The sequence below is a fragment of the Chiloscyllium punctatum genome, chromosome 8 (assembly GCF_047496795.1).
Source record: "Chiloscyllium punctatum isolate Juve2018m chromosome 8, sChiPun1.3, whole genome shotgun sequence".
NCBI lineage: Eukaryota > Metazoa > Chordata > Chondrichthyes > Orectolobiformes > Hemiscylliidae > Chiloscyllium > Chiloscyllium punctatum.
This window is the reverse complement of record NC_092746.1, coordinates 81,963,027-81,983,448: the sequence shown is the minus strand read 5'-3', so window position 1 is coordinate 81,983,448 and position 20,422 is coordinate 81,963,027. Positions and strand designations below refer to the sequence as shown.

The following is a 20,422-nucleotide window of genomic DNA, read 5'->3' as shown; positions in this document are numbered from 1 at the left end:
GGCAGCAGAGGAAAGTGGCCGAGCAGAGGGTGATAGCTAAGTTTGGTACCCATAGGGAGGGCCTCAACTGGGACCTTGGGTTCATGTCACATTACAGGTGATCACCATTGCACTATACACACATACAGACACTCCTACACACACACACACATGGACACGGACTCACACACCCTTACAGACACACACCCTCCCACACTCGGGCATCCTCTCAGAGACTTAGACCACTCTACACTCATGTACACACATATACACACTCTCTCACAGGCACTCACAACCCCCCACCTCTACTCACGCTACATACACACATGCACTCTCTCTCACACTCACAACCCCCAATCCAGACAGACAGACACAAAGACCCAAATACACACATATATTTTGTGGAGTGAATTTGTACTTCCAGAGTTACATTGTACTTTGCTCAAAAACTGCATGAATTTATCTAATCTCACCTTTTAGATTAGAATCAATCTAAACATCATGGCATAGACAGAGAACACAGGGGGCTAACGCCTTCAACATATTGTCTAGCTAACACCAATTGTTACAGCTTACCTGAGAATGCAACTTTAAAAAAAGGTTTTGTGATTTACACATGAAAGAAGTGAAACTATCATGGTATTCAAACAGATGAAAGTCTCAACTGACAATCAAGGTATTTTTCAATGTATAATTTCAGTTACATCACACTGTAAATTCTTGCTATAAATTCTATGCCTTACAATTGTGTCCTCCGCTATTACCTGGTGAAGGAGCGGCGCTCTGGAAGCTAGTGAGCTTCCAATTAAACCTGTTGGACTATAACCTGGTGTTGTGTGATTTTTAACTTTGTACTGTTTAGGAAGTCCTGTTGTAGGTTCTACCAAAGGCACTGCGGAATGCGTTTTATGTGCAATTCTACCACTGAGCAGCATAGACAAGTAGTAGCATACAGATGCAGTCATTCTGTAAAACTGTACAATTTGAGACCATTGAGATAATTTTAAGTGCAATGGCAGAACCATTACTGTCCCTTTAAATTCTTGCAATATTCCATCTACTTCCTTTTGTACAAATAAATATGTTTGTTATTTAGTTTATCAACTGCATAATTACCAGGACAGGCAATCTAGATTAAAACTGAGCATAACAAGGCTATATTAGGGTTCTTTTTAAGTTATTCAATTTGTGGGATGTGGGTATCACTGGCTGGGCCAGCATTTATTGCCTGTTCCTAGTTACCTTTGAGAAGGTGGTGGTGAGCTGCCTTCTTGAACCCACCTGCTGTGGGTTGACCCACAATGTCATTAGGGAGGGAATTTCAGGATTTTGACCCAGTGACAGTGAAGGAATGGTGATCTTTTTCCAAGTCAGAATGATGAGTGGCTTGGAGGGGAATTTGAATGTGGTGGTGTTCCCATGCATCTGCTGCTCTTGTGCTTCAAGATGGAAGTGGTGATGAGTTTGGAAGGTGCTATCTGAGGATCTTTGGTGAATTTGTGCAGTACATCTTGCAGATAGTACACACTGCTCTTACAGAGTATTGGCGGTGGAGGGAGTGGATGCTTGTGGATATGGTGCCAATCAAGCGGGCTGCTTTTCTTGGATGGTGTCAAACTTCTTGAGTGTTGTTGGGGCTTCATTCATCCAGGCAAGTGGGGATTATTCGATCACACTCTTGACTTGTGCCTTGTAGATGATGGACAGGCTTTGGGGAATCAGGAAGTGAGTTACTCGCTGCAGTATTCCTAGCTTCTGACCTGCTCTTGTAGCAACTGCATTTATGTGGTGAGTCCTGTTGAGTTTCTAACCAATGATAACTCCCAGGATGTTGATAGTGGGGGATTCAATAATGGTAACACCATTAAATGTCAAGAAGTGGTTGTTAGATTGTCTCTTGTTGGTGATGGTCATAGCCTGGCATTTGTGTGGCACAAATGTCACTTGCCACTTGTTAGTTCGAGCCTGGATATTGTCCAGATTTTGTTGCATTTAAGCACAGACTCCTTCAGTATCTGAGGAGTTGCGAAATATCCTGAACATTGTGCAGTCATTGGCGAACATCCCCACTTCCTAATGATGGAGGGAAGGTCATTAATGAAGCAGCTGCAGATGGTTGGGCCTAGGACACTACGATGAGGAACTCCTGCAGAGATGTCTTGGAGCTGAAGTGACTGACGTCCAACAACCCCACAAACATCTTCCTATGTGTCAGATGTGACTCTCATTAGAGAGTTTTCCACTTGATATGCATTGATTCCAGTTTTGCTTGGGCTCCATGATGCCACACTCAGTCGAATGCGGCATTGATGTGAAAGGCTGCCACTCTCATCTCACCTCTGGAATTTAACTCTTATGTCCATGTTTGGACCAAGGCTGTCATGAGATCAGGAGCTCAGTGACCTTGGCTGAACCCAAACTGGGCGTCGCTGAGCAGTGTGCTGCTTGATAGCACTGTAGATGACCCCTTCTGTCAATTTACTGATGATTGGGATAGACTGGTGGGGCTGTAATTGGCTGGGTTGGACATTTAGGACATACTTGGGCAATTTTCCACATTGTCGGGAAGATGCCAATGTTGTAACTTTACTGGAGCAGCTTGGCTAGGGGAATGGCAAGTCCTGGAGCACAAGTCTTTAGTATTATTGCTGGAATGTTGTCAGTGCCTGTAGCCTTTGCAGTCTCCGGTGCCTCTAACCATTTCTTGATATCATGTGGAGTGAATCGAATTGATTGAAGATTGATAACTTTAATGCTGATGACCACTGAAGGAGGCTGAGACAGATCATCCCCTCAGCACTTCTGGCTGAAATTGCTGCAAATGTTTCAGCCGTATCTTTTGCTCTGATGTGCTGGGCTCTTCTATTATTGAGAGTGGGGATATTTGAGGAGCCTTCTTTTCCAGTGCTATTAAGCAATCTATTTCAGTTTTATTTGTAGGAGTTACTTGCTCCATATGGGACTATTCTGACATTTGAAGTCATAATTCCCAATTAAGTATGTATTGGAAGATGAGTTTTGCAGATATAATGAAGTATTTTTTCCATTAGTGCCAAGATAATTAGTCAGTTAGACTTTGTCCACGTTTAGACCTTCTATGATTGCATCTCGAAATACCTTCTCATTTTGGTTTCTTGCACTTTATCTGACGTTGCCACAATGCTAGTTAATTATCCTTTTCCATCTCCTCAGTTACCCATTCTCTTCCAATTTCTGAGTTTGCCCCTCACCAGAGCAGCTTTTCATCTGGATCTAGGCTGCCTTCTTGCTCCAGACAGTCACATCTCTCTTATTCTCATGACCACACGTCCATTCTTACTGCACAGCAGATGTCCATGTGATTTCAGTCTCCTCTCACCAACATTCTTCAATGTTTCCACAATCTTCATTGACTTCCTGATGTAGTTGTTCCAGGTCTTGTTTTTTTCTGGTCAGTCCACCATCCATTTTGTCATCTTCAAATATCATTAGAAGAAAGGTATTTCATTTTTTCTTTAATAGTGGTTTACGGTATGATTCTATATGAATGTAAACATGTACTTTTTTTGCATACCACAACTTTGGAATAGTAAAATATTGTCATGACTTTTAGTTGTCAATATAAAACCTGGGCTATTGAGTTCATAATGGCAGCAACAAAATCCATATTCGTTGTTATTGCTCCAGTGGAATTGTCAGAAACTTTGGTTTTCTGCGCATGTGCAGAATAACACAAATTTTACACTCCTTCAGAGGGTGCAGTGTTGAGTTCCTCTGGAGCTCACTGAAGTGTTGAAAATTCCACTGTTAATGCCTCTTGAAATAGTTGAAACTGGAATGAGCTATCTTATGAATTTTTCATAATTGCTGCTGAATTCTGATGGAATATTGTACAACAATAGAGAATCAGTTTTTCAAAGTTTCCTGCTATATTTTAAAATAATCATATTTTAATTGTATTTCATTTTATGCTGTTTTGGTTCTATCTTAATAAACTTTTGTAATTTGTTTCACTGTCTGAAATGTTGAATTATAAAAAAAGGCCATTTGGTGCTTTTACCTTCCTGGTTTGCTAATCAGCAGAACCCTCCAATGTGATTGGATGCTTCTAAGCTTTATTACATCACTACTAATAGATGCCTGGAGATCCCCTAACCTGGGGCTAGAGTTGATCTGCCACCGGGGAAGGGGAAATCCACACATTAGAATTGACCTAAATATTTGTGCATATATTTCTTCAACTTCAGCAGAGAGCGCCATTGCTTTACCACTGATTGGAATATCCAGCATTGTGATATTTTCATTATAGGAATAAAACTGTTGCTGTCAGAAGAGAACCATTAGACTTTGAGGTATATTATGACAAAATATGCCTGTTTTTATTTTATTTTGATAAGCAAGGCTAACATCAAATATGGAATGCAGGAAGTTAGGCACTGAACTGTATGAAAATGCAATTTGTGCATCATATTAAATAGAACTGAAAAAAATCACATTCATAATTTATAGGTGGTAGTGCTTATAGATACAATTCTTAGGTTATTCATTTGGCATTCAGTATATGTAACCTTTTAAATAGATATGATTCTGATGGGAGGAGTGCATTTGAAATCAAACTCCACTAGTTGTACTAAATGTAAATGTTTTATTTAATCACCAAACTGGTCAATTTGTTTTCCAGCAGGTTTCTTCAATATACTCAAAAATAACATGTTTGTTCAGACTAATCCCACTCTTTAAACAATTTAAACAATTAACTTGAGAAAAAACATTTTTTTATGCAGAGGTGGTGAGTGTCTTGAATTTGCTGCCTGAGTTGGTGGTGGAGGAGGCAGATACCCTAAACTCTTTCTGTAAAAAAAAGTTGACCTGCATCTTAAGTGTTGAAAGCTGCAGCTGCAGGGATATGGGCTGTGTGCAGGAAGATGGGATTAGAAAAGGGCATCTGGGTGTCTTTGGGTCAGCATGGACAAGATGGGCAAATGACCCTCTTCTGTCCTGTATTATTTCTATGGTCCTTGGTTCCAGCAAGATGGATCATTAACTAAACTGCTATGCAGGGTGAAACTATGTCTGCTTAACCTAAACACACTCATATTAATATACAGACAGGATGAGACAACAGCTCTGAAGAGCATTATGATTGGAAAAACAGGGCAAAACCCTGTTAATCAAGAGTACAAGCTGAAAGGGTAGAATGAAATGATTCTCTCACAGTTTTTTTTGTCAACAGGACCATGTTGTGATCAACTCAAAGTGATGGTAGACCCTAATTTCAAGGGTCAGTTGGACATGGCTCTCATGACTGAGTTAGCAGTTTACCTTTCAGCATTTATGAGGATGTCAGAGATATTGATTCCTGCAGCTTTCTCTTATTCTCAGGATATATATCACTGAACTATTTCTCCAACTGCTTTTCTCTGAGAATCATATTGTTACTTGCTGAGAAAGGGGAAAGTTTTCCCTCTTGCCAATTTAATCCAACTGCTCACAGCTGCAAGGCAGTGACAAGACACAAACTACCTCAGGCCAGGGACTGTTGCTAGGAAACAAAGCACACATCCAGGATGGTTTTTCCAAATATATTTGCCCAACCATTAAAGTAATATGACTCCACCCTTACCTCTTCTGAAAAAAAAAGCTTATGTTCACTACGAAGCCATTTGACTTTTGTAAACAGCAGATAATTTGTAGTTCTTTTGACCTTTTAACTACCCTACAAAAAAATCGCATAGTAATTCCTTTGCATTCCAGGAATTCAATTTTCCACCCTCACAATCCACAAATACAAGGATATGTTTATTTCCACCAAAAGTGTACTTTCACTGTCAAATGTGTTTGGACTGTCCAGAACCTCTCCTTTCACCTGAGGCATGGTGACCCTCAAGATAAGCCACCTCCTCTAATCAATGAGTAGTCCTATGGTCTGGTAAGACAATGGTGACTATCTTAATTAGGAATAAGATAAATGGCAGTTATACAATTTTATTTTAGTTGTCCATGTAATATGGACATCACTGGCTAGGTGGGTATTTATTGCCCATCCATAATTGCAAGAGTGCAGTTAAGAGTCAAACACATTGTTGTGAGACTGGAGTCACATGTAAGCCAGACCAGATAAGGATGGATGCTTCCTCTCAGAAATATATTAGTGAACTTGTTGGGATTTTAGAACAATCGGTGCATGTTTGCTATTAGACTAGCTTTTATTAAATTTCAGATTTTGCTCTTTTGAATGGTATTTGGTTTATCCTGTTGTTCATAATGCTCAGTAAATACGAATTGTGATTTAAGCTTTGTCTACTCATTAAGAAAGGAGCAGGCAGGACTTTAAAATGGTGGTCACATGCTGTGTTTCCCCAGCTGTCCAGCCCCTGCATTTTTAATTTTGTTTTCAAGAGTATGAAGGCTGCTATCATAGCCATGTAGAGGGTCAAGTTAATATTAAAATATTGGTACGGACAACCTAATTTTGCATGTGAACATAATTTTCATATTGCAAGACATGCTTTGTCAAATAGTATCAGGCTAGCAGAGACTCTGGTATGGATTTTATCTTCATTTCTAAAAGATTCTGTCCGAATCTGAGCAGGTGTTGCCTGGTCTGCATAGAGAACCTTGCATTCCTCACTCCTGGCTACCTCCTTCAGTCTGCTCCACCATGATCTGCCCAACCTGCTTTTAATGCACTACTTTCTTTGCTTGGGATTGTTTTCAAATATCTGTCCTATGGATTGGCATTCAATGGCCATAAAGCCATTCCAATCAGTTCTGCACAGGAATCAGACCTGGTTAAATAAAATAAGCCACAGACGTTAAGTGGCTTAGAGCCCTCATGCTGAAGAATCTGTGGAGATTTTCCTCCTGCCCATGGGTAAGACTCAGGCAGTGATATTAGTTTTTAAAACTTTGTGAAATATTCTTATTTCTAATCAATCATACACATAAACCTGGACACAGTGCATGCACTGCTAACGTGGAAAGTGAATACAAACCAGGTGCATCTATGTATCCAAATCTACAAACTCAGATGGTCCTGAACATAAGCTTATGGTATTAGGTTGCAATGTTGAGTACGACAGAGTGTATATTTGCAGATGAAACCAGTATGTGGCTGAAGATCATGGCAAAAACTGTCAACCTTTGCCTTCAGTTACAGGTTAATATGAATCTGTATTCTTGATGGATCTGTTCAATGTCTTTATGGCTATGACAATTTAAAGACAAATGAGCTCTTCCTAGCCTTTATATTGCACTGTATCCCCTCATCCCCAGTTCTTAGAGTCATGAGGTAATACGGCATGGAAACAGGCCCTTTGGCCCAAACTGGCTCATGGTGCACACTCAGCTAGTTCCAATTGCCTGCATATCCCTCTAAACCTTTCCCATCCATGCAGTTATCCAAACGTTTTCTTAAATATTGTTATTGTACTTTCCTCAACACTTTTTCTGGCAGCCCATTTGATATGCACACCACTCTCTGTTTGAAGAAGTTGCCCCTCAGTTCCTTCTTAAATCTTTCCCCTCTTACTTTAAAACTATGCCCTCCAGTTTTCAATTCACCATCTTTGGGAAAAAGACTTGGCATCTTTTGTTCCTTCCCTTTTCTAGTTCATACTGCCAGCCTTTTTCCCCTCTTCCTTCTTCCTACTTCATCACAGTACTCTCCTGCTCTTCATTCAGATTTCACACTGGCATTCCTGTCTGCCCATAGAAATGGGATAGAATTTCCAGTGATTTGCAGACATTTCCTTCCCCATTTCTGGACAAATTGTCTGCCCAAGGATAAAGGGCATGTTGGAAACATTCTCCCTGACATTTCCAAAGTAGTTGGGTGAGGAAACTTGATTCCTACAATATCAGTGGAGAATTAAGGCATCAAATAATATGAAGAACATTTTTGTTCTGAGGACTGGTGAACATCCACTTGAGAGCGATTGCACAGATCCATCTGTGGAGAAACTTTAACGACTGAATGTAGTTGTCTAACAATAATGTGGAATGTGCTGGCAGCTGTATTGAATCAGCTGCTAACACAAAGGAAGTTCATTTTAATAACTGTACTTCATAAAATTAACAATGTATAAATAGATCACAGAGATTACAAGGCAATAATGTAATCAGGCTTTAAAAGATGGTTGTAAAACCATTTAATTCAGTTTATAATGCCACCTAAGCAGCTTGATTAGATTGTTGTTTTCCAATTACAACACATTCGCGACGCAAAAAAAAAAGGAAATGAAGGTACAGCACAGACGGATTTGGGGCCTTTATGCATAAATCGCAAGTAGCTCGGATACAAATTTAGTTGCAAATAGGGAAGGCAAATGAAAAGGGAATAGAGTATAAAAGTAGACAAATCTTGCTAAAGCATACAAGGCACTAGTTAGACTACAATTGGGCTACAGTTTTGTGTCTCTTATGTAAGGAAAGATATATTGGCATTGGAGGCAGTCCAGAGAAGGTCAATTAAGCTGATACTAGGTATGAAGGCACTGTCTTTTGAGGAGATTTCAGTAGGTTGGGTGTATACTCATTGAAATTTAACAGTGACCTTATTGAAGCATATAAGATTCTTAGGGGACGTGACAGGGTAGAATTGGAAAGGTTGTTTCCCCTTGTGGGAAAGTCTAGGACCAGAGGACATAATCTCAGAATCATGGATTGCACATTTAAGAACAAGACAAGGAGGAATTTCTTTTCTGTGGGTAGTGAACCTGTGGAATTCTTTACTGCAAAGAACTGTAGAAGCTGGTTTGTTAAATATATTCAAAGCTGAGATAAACAGATCTTTTTTAACCAGCACGGGAATTCAAGGTTATGGGGAAATGGCAGGAAAGTGGACCAAAAATGAAATTGCTGGAACAACTCAGTAGCTCTGGCAGCATCTATGGAGAGAAAGCAGAGTTATGTTTTGGATCCACTGACCCTTCTTCAGAACTGAAACAAAAACAATGGAGTTGAGGATTATCAGATTGGCAATGATCACATTGATAGGAAAAGCAGACTTGGTGGGCTGAACGGCCTAATTCTACTCCTGCGTCTCGTGGTCCTTTGATATTTTTTTTCATGATAAAAGTGACCAATACTTACAGTTGTGATCTGTGAATGACCCAGCAGAGGTGGTGGAACAATGGTATACATCAGGAGGAAGGTACTGTGGGAGTCCTCACTGATGCAGCGCTTCAACTGAAGCTGAACTAGTGTCCTATACAAGTTCAACATAAATTCCTTGCTGTTGAACTCCATGTCTTAACATTTATAAACTTCTTTGGACCCACTCCAAGGCCAGCATATCTTCCAAAACTGCTCAGAGTATTCTGATTTCGGGCTGACTATAGCCTTATATGGCCTCAGCAGTACATCCCTGCTCTTGTATTCTAACCCTGTTGAAATCAATGCGCTAACATTGCATTTGTCTTCCTAACTACAAACTGAACTTGCATGTTAACCATAAGAGACTCCTGAACTAACCACCTAAGTCCCTTTTGTGTTTCAGATTTCTGAAGCCTTTCTTATTTAGAAAATAGTCTGTCTCTACTCTTCCCACCAAAGCGCATAACTTCACACTTTCCCACATTGTATTCCATCTGCCACTTCTTTGCTCATTCTCCTTGCCGGTCTGAGTTCTTCCGCAGTCTCCCCACTCCCTCAATGCTACTTGATCCTTCACCTATCTTTGTGTCATCTGCCAAGTTAGCAACAATGCCCTCAGTTCCTTTAACCAGATCATTAATATCTCACATGAATAGCTGTGACCCTAACACTGAACGAGGCCAATTCCCCTGGTCATTGGCAGTCATCAGGAAAAAGACCCCTTTTGTCACTACTGTCTGCTTTCTGCCAGTTAGCTAATCCTCTATCCTTGTCCCTAACATCATGGATTCATATCTTATTCACTAACCACCTGAATGGCACCTTTTCAGGGGTCTTCTGGAAATCAAAGTATATCACATCCAATAGCTATCCTTTGTCTAACTTGCTCATTACCTCCTCAAACAATTCTAACAGATTTGTCAGGCATGACCTACCCTTGATGAAGCTGTGATACCCCAGGCCTATTTTTCATACACTTCCAAGGATTCTGCAATCTCATCCTCGATAATGGTCTCTAAAATGTTGCCAATGACCAAGATCAGGCTAACTGGCTAATAGTTTCCTGTCTTCTGCCTCCCTCCATTCTTAAAAAGGAATATTACATTAGCCATTTTCCAATCCTTTGGGACCCTCTCTGACTCCAGTGTTTCTTGAAATATCACTGCCATTGCCCCCACAATCTCCTTAGCTGTCTCCTTTTGAACACTGTGTAGTCCATATAATCTAGATATTTATCCACCTTCAGACCTTTCAGCTTCTACTTAGTGATGGCCATAATACTGACTTCTGCCCCTGCCTCTCTTGAAGTTCAGGTGTACTACTGGTGTCTTCCATTGTGAAAACTGATGGAATGTACCTATTCAGTTTCTCCACTGTTCCTCCATCTCCAGCCTCATTTTCCAGTCGTCCAATGTCCACTCTTGCCTCTGTTTCCTTTTATATATCTAAAAGCCTCCGGCAATTTTCTTTTATGTTACTAGCTAACATATTCTTATTTGATCTTCTCCACCCTTGTTGATATTTTTTTGTAATCCTCTGCTGGTTTTTAAAGGGTGCTCAACCCTCTGGATTCCTATTAATTTTTATTACATAGAGTGCTTTTTCTTTTGCTGTATTGGTGTACCCGACTTCTCTTGTCATCCTCTTAGTATGTTGTCATCAAAGGATGCATCAGCTGAGCTTTTGAGCTCCAAAAGAGCAGTGATTGTGTCAGACCAATATTCCATGTTGATTGACTTTGTGATTTGCCCACTCTGCATATTACTGATAGATGTTCCTTGGGTGTATGCTAAAAAATAGCATGGCTCAAAGCATGTGCATATGCGTTTTCAACGCTATTTTGGAACCAAAATGGAATATAGTCTTCAATATGGATGAGAACAAATGTAATGTTATGACCTTCAAATGCTCCTCGTGTGTCCCCTGGTCTTTTAACATGAGGTGATTTTTGCATCAGCTGCTATGTTCTAGTTTTCCTGTGGCGTTGCTTTCTCTGACCAGTGTTTCTCTAAGCTTTCATTAAAATCCAATGGTCATCCTGTTGTAAAATAATGAAGGAACAATGGATACTAGAGATCTGAAACAAACAAAAAAAAACAAATTACTGGAGAAACTCAGCATCTGTGGAGATAAAATAGAGTTAACATTTTGGGTTCAGTAACCTGCTATTCTCCCTATGACCTTTTTAAATCCTTTTCATATCTCTCTGTGAATTTTAGAATATAGTTGCTTTGAAAGCCATGCTTAATTAGATCAAAAATCTGCCAGCAAGGTTCCTTTTATATTACATGGTGAAAAGAGGTTTGCATCATCATACATTGTAATGTTAATTTCTCTTACTGCGATGGACCAAAAGTCTCATGCTTTCAACAGAGAAGCTAGTTTTTATTTTTTTTCCTTGGAATTTTTGTAGTTATTCTAACTGGGGACTATTTAAATTTGTTCACTGTTGCCTGGAAACAGATTGGCTGAGGGAATTTCTAGAAAATGTTTTTCTGTACATAATGTTATGTCAAAGGGGGAGATGAATCATCTCTGTGTGGGCAAATTAAATGTTGAATATTCAAGCAGAGAGAATCAAAATACCCTTTCTAGGTTTTTGCAGATCTACTACTTCACCATGCCATTTCTGAACTGGGTCTAGAGGGAGCACTGTTAAATGTGCATATAAATTCCTCAATCCATAATTGATGTAAGTTAAAAATTACCATGATGAACCTGAGCCAGTGAGTCTTTTGAAATGTATTTTGGATCAATAACTGCACTTTGTAGTAAAATTTATTAACCTGCTTGTTTTCTATTGCTTCTGTTAATTTTACATGATAAATGTATGAATGTAATTCATGGTTTATAGTCCGAGTTACAATATATTGTTAACAATTTCTTCAAACCTCAAAACATCTAAGCTTAAAATATATGAATTTATTAGAGTAGAGATATATTGTTCACCCGAAGTATGTAGCCTTCAGATCACTTTGTGTTTATAAGGTCATGTTTTGGCTCATAGGAAAAGTGGTTGTCTATTTTCTGGGGTTTTTTGTGCATGATGTAAATGGGGAATGTCTGGAAAGTGTCTGAACCATAGTATTTCCTTAGATGTTTTATTGACTTTACTGTTTGACTTTCTAAACAAAAAAGTGGCATAAAGAAACTTCAGGGTTTTAATCCAAATAAAGACATCTGGTCATTACTGTAAGTCTAGGTGACCCCCCCCACCCTTGTGATAGCTGGAGATACGATTAGTTAGACATCTATTTCAGCTGTGCTATGTGGTGACATTTCAGTTTATCTGCATTTTTAATTAGGATAAAAACATCCTTCAAGGCAGCAATATTGCTTTTTGAATTGAAAAAAGCTATAGAGGAGCATGGAAATAGATGTGAGAGTAAATCAAAACAGCTGGATTAAAGATGTAATTAAAAACCTGCAAGCAATGATTAACTTCAGACTGTGAAAAGCAAAGTGCCTGTCAATTCACCACCTCCAGCAGGATACTACCACCAAAACATATCGTCTCCTCCCTTCCACTACCGGCATACCACCATTCCCTCCATGACACCCTGGTCCACTCTTTCATCACTCCCAACATTTCATCAAAGCCCCCTCCCAAGTTCTATGGCACCCTCTCATGCGACTATAGAAAGCATAACACTAGACCCTTTCTCTTCCTCACTGTCTGTGGTCCCAAACATCACTTCTATTTTTCCTACATTCCCCCACTGCCCAACCATGTTTTATGTGTGTCTTGTTGACTTTGCTCTCAGCAGAGCAGATCCATTTTTTCCTTTTCCCATCTATCACTCTCCATCTCTATCACTTCTTTTACTGTCATTACCACTCCCCTTGCCTTTTATTCTGGCAGTACCCTCGCAATCTGTTCCGTTCACCCCTCCTACCCCTCTGTATACAACATGAAAGCCACTATTTTTCAGTTCTGTTCTGATGAAGACTCAAATTGGTCTTGAAATGTTAACCCTGTTTCTGTCACCAAGGATGCTGCCGGACCTGCTGAGTTTTTTATCCAGTCGGTATGGATGAGTTGAACCGAAGGGTCTGTTTCTATGCTGTACATCTCTATGACTCTATTTGCTTTCATCAGTAAATTCATTGAGAAATTAAATATCCTCTCAGCCTGCTGTGTAAGTACCTTTCTCCTACTATGTCCCAAATCTTTTAATTTATTTAGACACCTGGAACTCAGAACTGCACATACTGCCTAAAATCTACTGGTTGTTTAGTATTGTTTTAACTTTTGCTTTCCATAAGACTCCATTCTGGATGAGATTTTTTTTAATAGCCTTATCAACATAAGGTGTAGCCTTTTAAGATTTTGTGAAACTGATGTCCAAAATCAATGAACATTCCCACTTCTGAACTTATGATAGAGCTGTAGAAAGTTGGACTGAGGACACTACCCTGAGGAAGCCATGCAGAGATGTCCTGGAGCAGAGAACATGCATATAAACAAGACAATATTCAATAATAATGAGGTAAATGAATGCAAATAGACTTCTCATTGGTGAGATCCTCATCTGGCCTTTAAAGTTTTAACTGAAATATTAAACTTATGAGATTCTCAACATTGAGAAAATTGTCTCCATTTCTAGTATATTTTCCTAACTGACTTCTTATTGCCCAAACCAGGATCATTAAATCTTTGGATATAAGAGCATAAGTAGGCCATTCAGCCCATCACATCTGCTTTGCCATTCAGTGAGATAATGGCTGAGCTGATAAATCTTCAACTCCACTTTCCTGCCTTTTCCCTATAACCCTTGATTCCCTTACTGATTAAGAATGTCTATCTCAGTCTTGAATATACTTAATGACCCAGCTTCTATAGTCTTCTGAGGTAAAGACTTCTAAGAGAAGAAATTCCTCCTCATCTCTGTTCTAATTGTATTATTCCCTGCTCTGAGATTATGCCCTTTCATCCTATGTCCTTCCACAAGGGGAAACAACCTTGATGTGCTAATATATGTCTTCAGAAACTCATTGTTTCAGTAAGTTTTCTCTCATTCTTCTTGTCTGCTGTGAGATATTAAATATTTAGATCCATTGGAAAAGAGTTTCTCTCTTCTAAAATGCATAAAAACATGCATGGTAATAATGACTGGAAAGTGAATATTAGATCAGATTATTTACAGTGTGGAAACAGGCCCTTCGGCCCAACAAGCCCACACTGACGCGCAACTCACCCAGACCCATTCCCCTACATTTCACCCCTTCACCTACCGCTCCGGGCAATTTAGCATAGCCAATTCACCTAACCTGCACATTTTTGGACTGTGGGAGGAAACCGGAGCACCCGGAGGAAACCCACGCAGACACGGGGAGAATGTGCAAACTCTACACAGTCAGTCGCCTGAGGGGGGAATTGAACCCGGGTCTCTGGTGCTGTGAGGCAACAGTGCTAACCACTGTGCCACCGTGCCACCCTTCTTATATTCATTGAGAATTCAATGATATTCAAAGATATTCAATGTTTAGACAAGTTAAAAGAGTGGAATTGTGTTGATAATAAGAATGGGATCAGTATACTAGCAAGAAAGGATCTCGATCAGAAAAGCATTGTGGAATCTATTTGGGTGGAGCTAAGAAACAGCAAGGGACAACAGACATTGGCTGGAGTTATTGATGTGTCAGTGGGGCATGGTACAAAACAGGAGATGAGAGAAGCTTTTAGCACAGGCAACATAGTAACCATAGGTGACTTAAACCTGCATATAGATTACAGAAACCAACTGAGCACTGAAGCTGAATTTCTAGAGTGTATTAGGGATGAATTTCTAGAGCAGTATGTTCAGGAGCCAATGAGAAGACATGCATTATGTAATTTATATAACATAACTGGCTAGGTTGATTGGCTATAATAAGATAGGATTTCACCCTTATGTTTGAAAGTGAGGTAGATCAATCTGAAACAAGGGTGTTAAATATGACTAAGGGAAATTATGAAGGCACGAGGGTAATGTTCCCTCTCAGCTGTGCTTGTGGCTACTGCAAGGTTTTTACACACATTGATCAGTATCAGGGTGCTGCTCACAGCATTGACTTCTGTTTCCAGAATTGCTTGCATGGAGGCCTGCACAGTTAGTTTAAAAAAAATTAGTGGGAATGCTGCATGAGGCACAAATAGACTGAGGTGATCTGAGAAAATAACATATATCGGTAAAGGACAGTCTTTTAATAACTAGTACATGACTGACAACAACTATAAATTTTTTCATCTTACAAAAATTGATTTAACAAGTCAGTAAACTATGGCTGTCAATGAAAGTTAAAGATTGCATATGATTAAAAGAAAAGTCCTATATGGTTACCAGGAAATGCAGTAATTCTGAGGACTGGGAGGTTAAAAGAATACAGCAAAGGAGGACCAAGAAACTCATCAGCTAAGGGAGAAAAGACTAAGAATGAAATCTAGCAAGAACATAAAAATGGACCATAAAAGCTTCAATAGGCAGTTCAAAGAAAATGGTCAGCTAAAACTAATATTGGTCTGTTGCATGAAGAGTTGAGAGAATTTATAATGGGAAATAAATTCAAAGAAGCTAAATTATTACTTTGTGTTGTTTTAATGAGCAAAATACAAGAAATCTCCCAGTACCGGAGGTCCAAGTAACTAGGGAGACTGAAGAGCTGAAGGAAGTTAACATTAATAAGAAGGCAGCAATTGAGAAATAAATGGGGCTGAAAGTTACTGAATCTCCAGGTCTGACCGTCTTCATTCTAGAGTATTTAAGACGGTGGCTTTAGTGATGGTTAGATGCATTGATGATTATCTTCAAAAATGCACAGATATTGGGAATGATTCCTGTGAATTAGAAATTAGCAAATGTCACCCTATTATTTAAGAAGGGAATGAAAGTGAAAACAGTGAATGACAGTCCTTTCAGCCTTACATCAGTGTTACGGAAAATGCAAGAATACATTATAAAGTTTGGGATAAACGGACACTTGATGATAATGCTGAAAATGTGTTGCTGGAAAAGCGCAGCAGGTCAGGCAGCATCCAAGGAGCAGGAGAATCGACGTTTCGGGCATGAGCCCTTCTTCAGGAATTCCTGAAGAAGGCCTCATGCCCGAAGTGTTGATTCTCCTGCTCCTTGGATGCTGCCTGACCTGCTGTGCTTTTCCAGCAACACATTTTCAGCTCTGATCTCCAGCATCTGCAGTCCTCACTTTCTACTTGATGATAATGATCTGATTGGGCAGAATCGGCTTGAAATTGTGAGGCAAACTTGTCTTTTTGAATATGTTACAAATAAAATTTACAAAGAAATGCTGATGGAAGTAGTATACATTGATTTTCAGAAGGATCTTGAAAAAATCCTTTGCAAGAGGTTGATTAAAAAAATTAAAGCACATGGGACATGAGGTAATGTACAGGAAAGGGACCTTGATATCCTTGTCCATCAGTCACTGAAGGGTAGCATTAGGTGAATCAAGCTTTTTGAAAGGCTAAAGGAATGTTAGCCTTTATTGTAAAAAGTATTGAGTACAGGCGTAATTATACCTTGCTTCAATTGTATAAGAACTTGGTTATACTGCACCTGGAGTAGTGTGTGTCGACTTGGTTTCATTCCCTCAGGAAAGTTATTGTCATAGAGGGAGTGCAATGCAGGTTCACCAGACATGTTCCATGGATGAATTGATTTGATTAACAGGAGAGATTGGGCAAAATGGGCCTGTATTCTCTAGAATTTTGAAGAATGAGAACTGATCTCATTGGAATTGACAATATACCTGCAAGGACACACAGGGCTGATGCAGGTAAGATGTTTCCATGGTTGGAGAGTCGAGAACCAGGAGGCACAGTTTAACAATAAAAGGGATACTATTTAGCCTGAGAGAAAGACAAATATTTGAACCTTTGAAATTCTGTACCATAGAAGGCTGTAGAAGCTCAGTCTTTGAGAATATTTAAGGCAGCCATTGACTGAATTCTGATTAGCAGTGGCACACAAGGTAATGGGGAGGAGGTGGGTAAAATGTTTTACTCCGATTTAAAAAGGTAGAAGTGTTTGATTTGCTGTTATCGTGTTGAATGGCAGAGCTGGCTCGTCTTACTGAATAGTCTACTCCTGTTCCTATGATCCTGTGATATTTATTAACATTTAGTGGCACTTTGGGGAGGACTATATATATTTTGGTCTGTTAGAATCAAGTAGGACAGCTTAAATTTTGAAACGGAAGAACAACAACTTGCATTTATGTAGTGGTTTTTATGACCATTGCTATCGCCAAGTGCTTTACATCAATGAATTCTTTTTTGAAATGTGGTCACTATTGTATTGCAGGAAACGCTGCTTCCAATATGCACACAGTGAACTCCCACAAACAGTGTGACCTTGATGAGATAATCATGTTTCTTGTGATATTAATTGAGGCATAAATACTTACCAGAACACTGAGGTTAACCCTCCTACTCTATTTCAAATTCCTGCCATGGGATCTTGTACTGGAATATGAGGTGATAAACTTTGCATGAAGGAACAAGAAAAATGAGTACTTAATGAATGGTAAACAGTATGTAACTCAGAGGAGCAGCAGGATCTTGGGTGCTTGTCCTCCAATCCCACTGGCAGGACAGGTTAATAGGGTGGTTAAAAAAGCATACAAGATATCTGCCTTTATCAGTTATGGCATATATTTTAAGAATAGGGAGCTCATGTTGGACCTGTACAGAACTATGGTTAGGCCACAGCTGGAGTACTGTGTGCAGTCTGGTCTCTGTACTGTAGGAAGGATGTAATTGTGCTGTAGGGGGCGCAGAGGAGACTCCCCAGGATGTTGCCTGGGATGGAGCTTTTCATTATGATAAGATAAGCTGGATAAGCTTGAGTTGTTTCCTTTAGAGCAGAGAAGGTTGAGGAGGGACCTGATAGAGTTGTTTAAGATTATGAAGGGCATGGACAGGTGGATAGAAAGCAGCTGTTCCCCTTTGCTGAAGGGTCAGTAACACGGGGGCATAGTTTTAAAGTGAAAGGTAGGAGGCTTAAAGGGGATTTGAAATTCCTTTTCACCCAGAGGATGGTCAGGCCTGGAATCCACTGCCTCAGGGAGCTGTTGAAGCCGGAAATTTCACAACCGTTAAAAAAACGTACTCGAGCAATTGAAATACCATAACATTCAAAGCTATGGGCGTAGTATGGGACAGTGGGACTAGTGTAGGTAGTAAGTTTTCTTTGTGATATAGATTTGATGGACCAAAGACATCTTCTGTAATATATGATTTTATAAGGCTGATGGGGCATCTGTTTGTTGTTTCACGCCAAAGGGATCTCAGTACAGCCCCCTCTAAATATCACACTGAAGATTCTTTTAGATAAGTCTTGAACCCAGGATGGTGTAACTCAGAGGTTGAGTGTTACCAACTCAGCTACCACAGTATCAGAGTTTAAGAACATAGAAAGAGGCACATCATCCCATTGCGTCTGTTCTTCTCATCAAATTGTACTGTTGCATATGGTTAAATAAAGGCACATTTGTTGCCTACCATGCAAGATCTCTAGCGACTATAAAATATTTATTATTGGTATGCAAGCTGGGTATTCTGCTCCCATTTAATATGGATAGGACATTCAACATCACCAAATGATTAAACAGAGCACAGATGTACGACACATATTCCTGGGTAACAAAATTCCTTCATAGTCATTCTGACTGCAAAATACTCAGCTAGGAGTGAATTTAAACTATTCAGATTTCCTCAACATAAACTATGCTTGTATGAGTTAAGAATTTAGTTAATGTTGGGTCTAAAAATAATTTTTTATCTTTTAAAAATTATTAGCTTCAAAGGACAATTGGCCACTGGGCCATCTGTGAAGTTTTTGTATTCATCCCGTTGAATTCTTGAGATAGAGACAATCAAGTGCTTGCTAAATTAGGATGTGGTCTTAAACTGTATTCTTCACAGTGGATGTTACAATAAGCTACTGCAAAGTGGTTGCAGCTCCTGAAAAATTTGCTGAGAGACTTTTTAATTTGTTAAAAATAATGAGGGTCCATAATAACAGCAAAGGAGATGGAGAAGAAGTACTGGAAGAGGTTAAAATTTCACACTTGCTCTGTTATATATCAGTAACTTTTAATGAAAAGATATTCTAGTAATGTTGGTTTTTCTTCTCAGAGTCTGTATAAACCCATTGTGAAAGACAGGAGTATTGAGTTTGCCCAGAAATGTCGTGATCGGATAAGCGATGTAAGTACTTATGTTGAAACATTATCTTGATGAATTTCACATGATCAATACTCCTTAAAACCCACAAGGAAGTTGTAGGTTCTCACTTTGCATGTTGTGTCAATGATGTGCTCAGTTGATTGGTGTTAAATTATTTGGACTGTTTTAAACTTTCTTTATCATGTTCACCATTTTCTTAAAGTCTCAGCAGTTTCAATACTAGTGGAATGTAATAAATTGAATGACTTGCATGGTTAAATGGAACAGTGCATTTGTTAAAGTGGAAGTATAAGTTTGCTTACAAGTTACTGAGTGAGTGGTTTTCAGTTTTTGTTAGTGACATTGACTTTCTTTTTAAGATTAAATACAAAGAAGAATATGTAAAGTCAAAAGGAAAGAATACTTTTGTGTCCGATACACCTGAACAGCAGTGTTTGAAAAATGCATCTTTCCTTGTTTCTCAGGTAAATTGTAAAGAAGTTTACTTTTAATAGGTGCAAGATTATTGTCTGTGTTGTTAAGCTACTTTAATTAACTTATACCATATTAGGACAAATGGGTAAATATTATGGGTTGAAAATCTGCAAAACATAATCCTAACATGTTGGTCTATGGAATTTGTGGGTTAAAAAAGGGAATCAATTGCATGTGGCTGGTCAGCATCAATAACGTTTTATTTTTGACACTTTCCCATCAAACCGTTGGCTGTAGTCTGCCTCAAGGCAGTTAACAAGCTCTTCCTTCTCTGTTCCAAACCCAGCAATGTTTCCCTCAGCCCTTAAGCAGGAAGGTCAAACTTCTAACTGGTCTGGGGCAAACATTGGAGAATAAACTGTTTGAAACAAAGAATTCTGTAAACCTGTAGCATATCATCCATAATTGGTCAATGGTAAAATAAGTATTCTATCATTTTATAATAAATGAAATGTTCAGTCATGAGAAAAACCATTCAGAAATAACCGTAGAGCAGAAGAAGCATAACTGATTTGTTTCAAAAATAAGAGTTTAGTAACCAGATGAACCATTTAGTTTTATGAAAAATAAGTGATTTAACTCTAATTAATAAACCCAAAGAGTTTCTTCTTGTTAATATTTTGTGAAAATTACTTGATGTAGGAAATTTTGAAAAAGATAAAATTCGGCAATTTATACAATGTTACAAGAATTAATTTCATGAAC

The 20,422-nt window shown here is 39.0% G+C and overlaps 2 protein-coding genes across 3 annotated transcripts in view; both read left to right on the top strand.

Moving 5' to 3' along the window:
- nebl (nebulette) overlaps nt 1–20,422 on the top strand; it is a 339,083-nt gene that overhangs the window by 226,368 nt on the left and 92,293 nt on the right. The window lies entirely within an intron of this gene.
- LOC140480197 (nebulette-like) overlaps nt 16,825–20,422 on the top strand; it is a 32,943-nt gene continuing 29,345 nt past the window's right edge. The window contains 3 exon segments of the mRNA XM_072574924.1: nt 16,825–16,830; nt 19,193–19,264; nt 19,603–19,707. Of these exon segments, the coding sequence (XP_072431025.1) occupies nt 16,825–16,830; nt 19,193–19,264; nt 19,603–19,707 (183 nt within the window).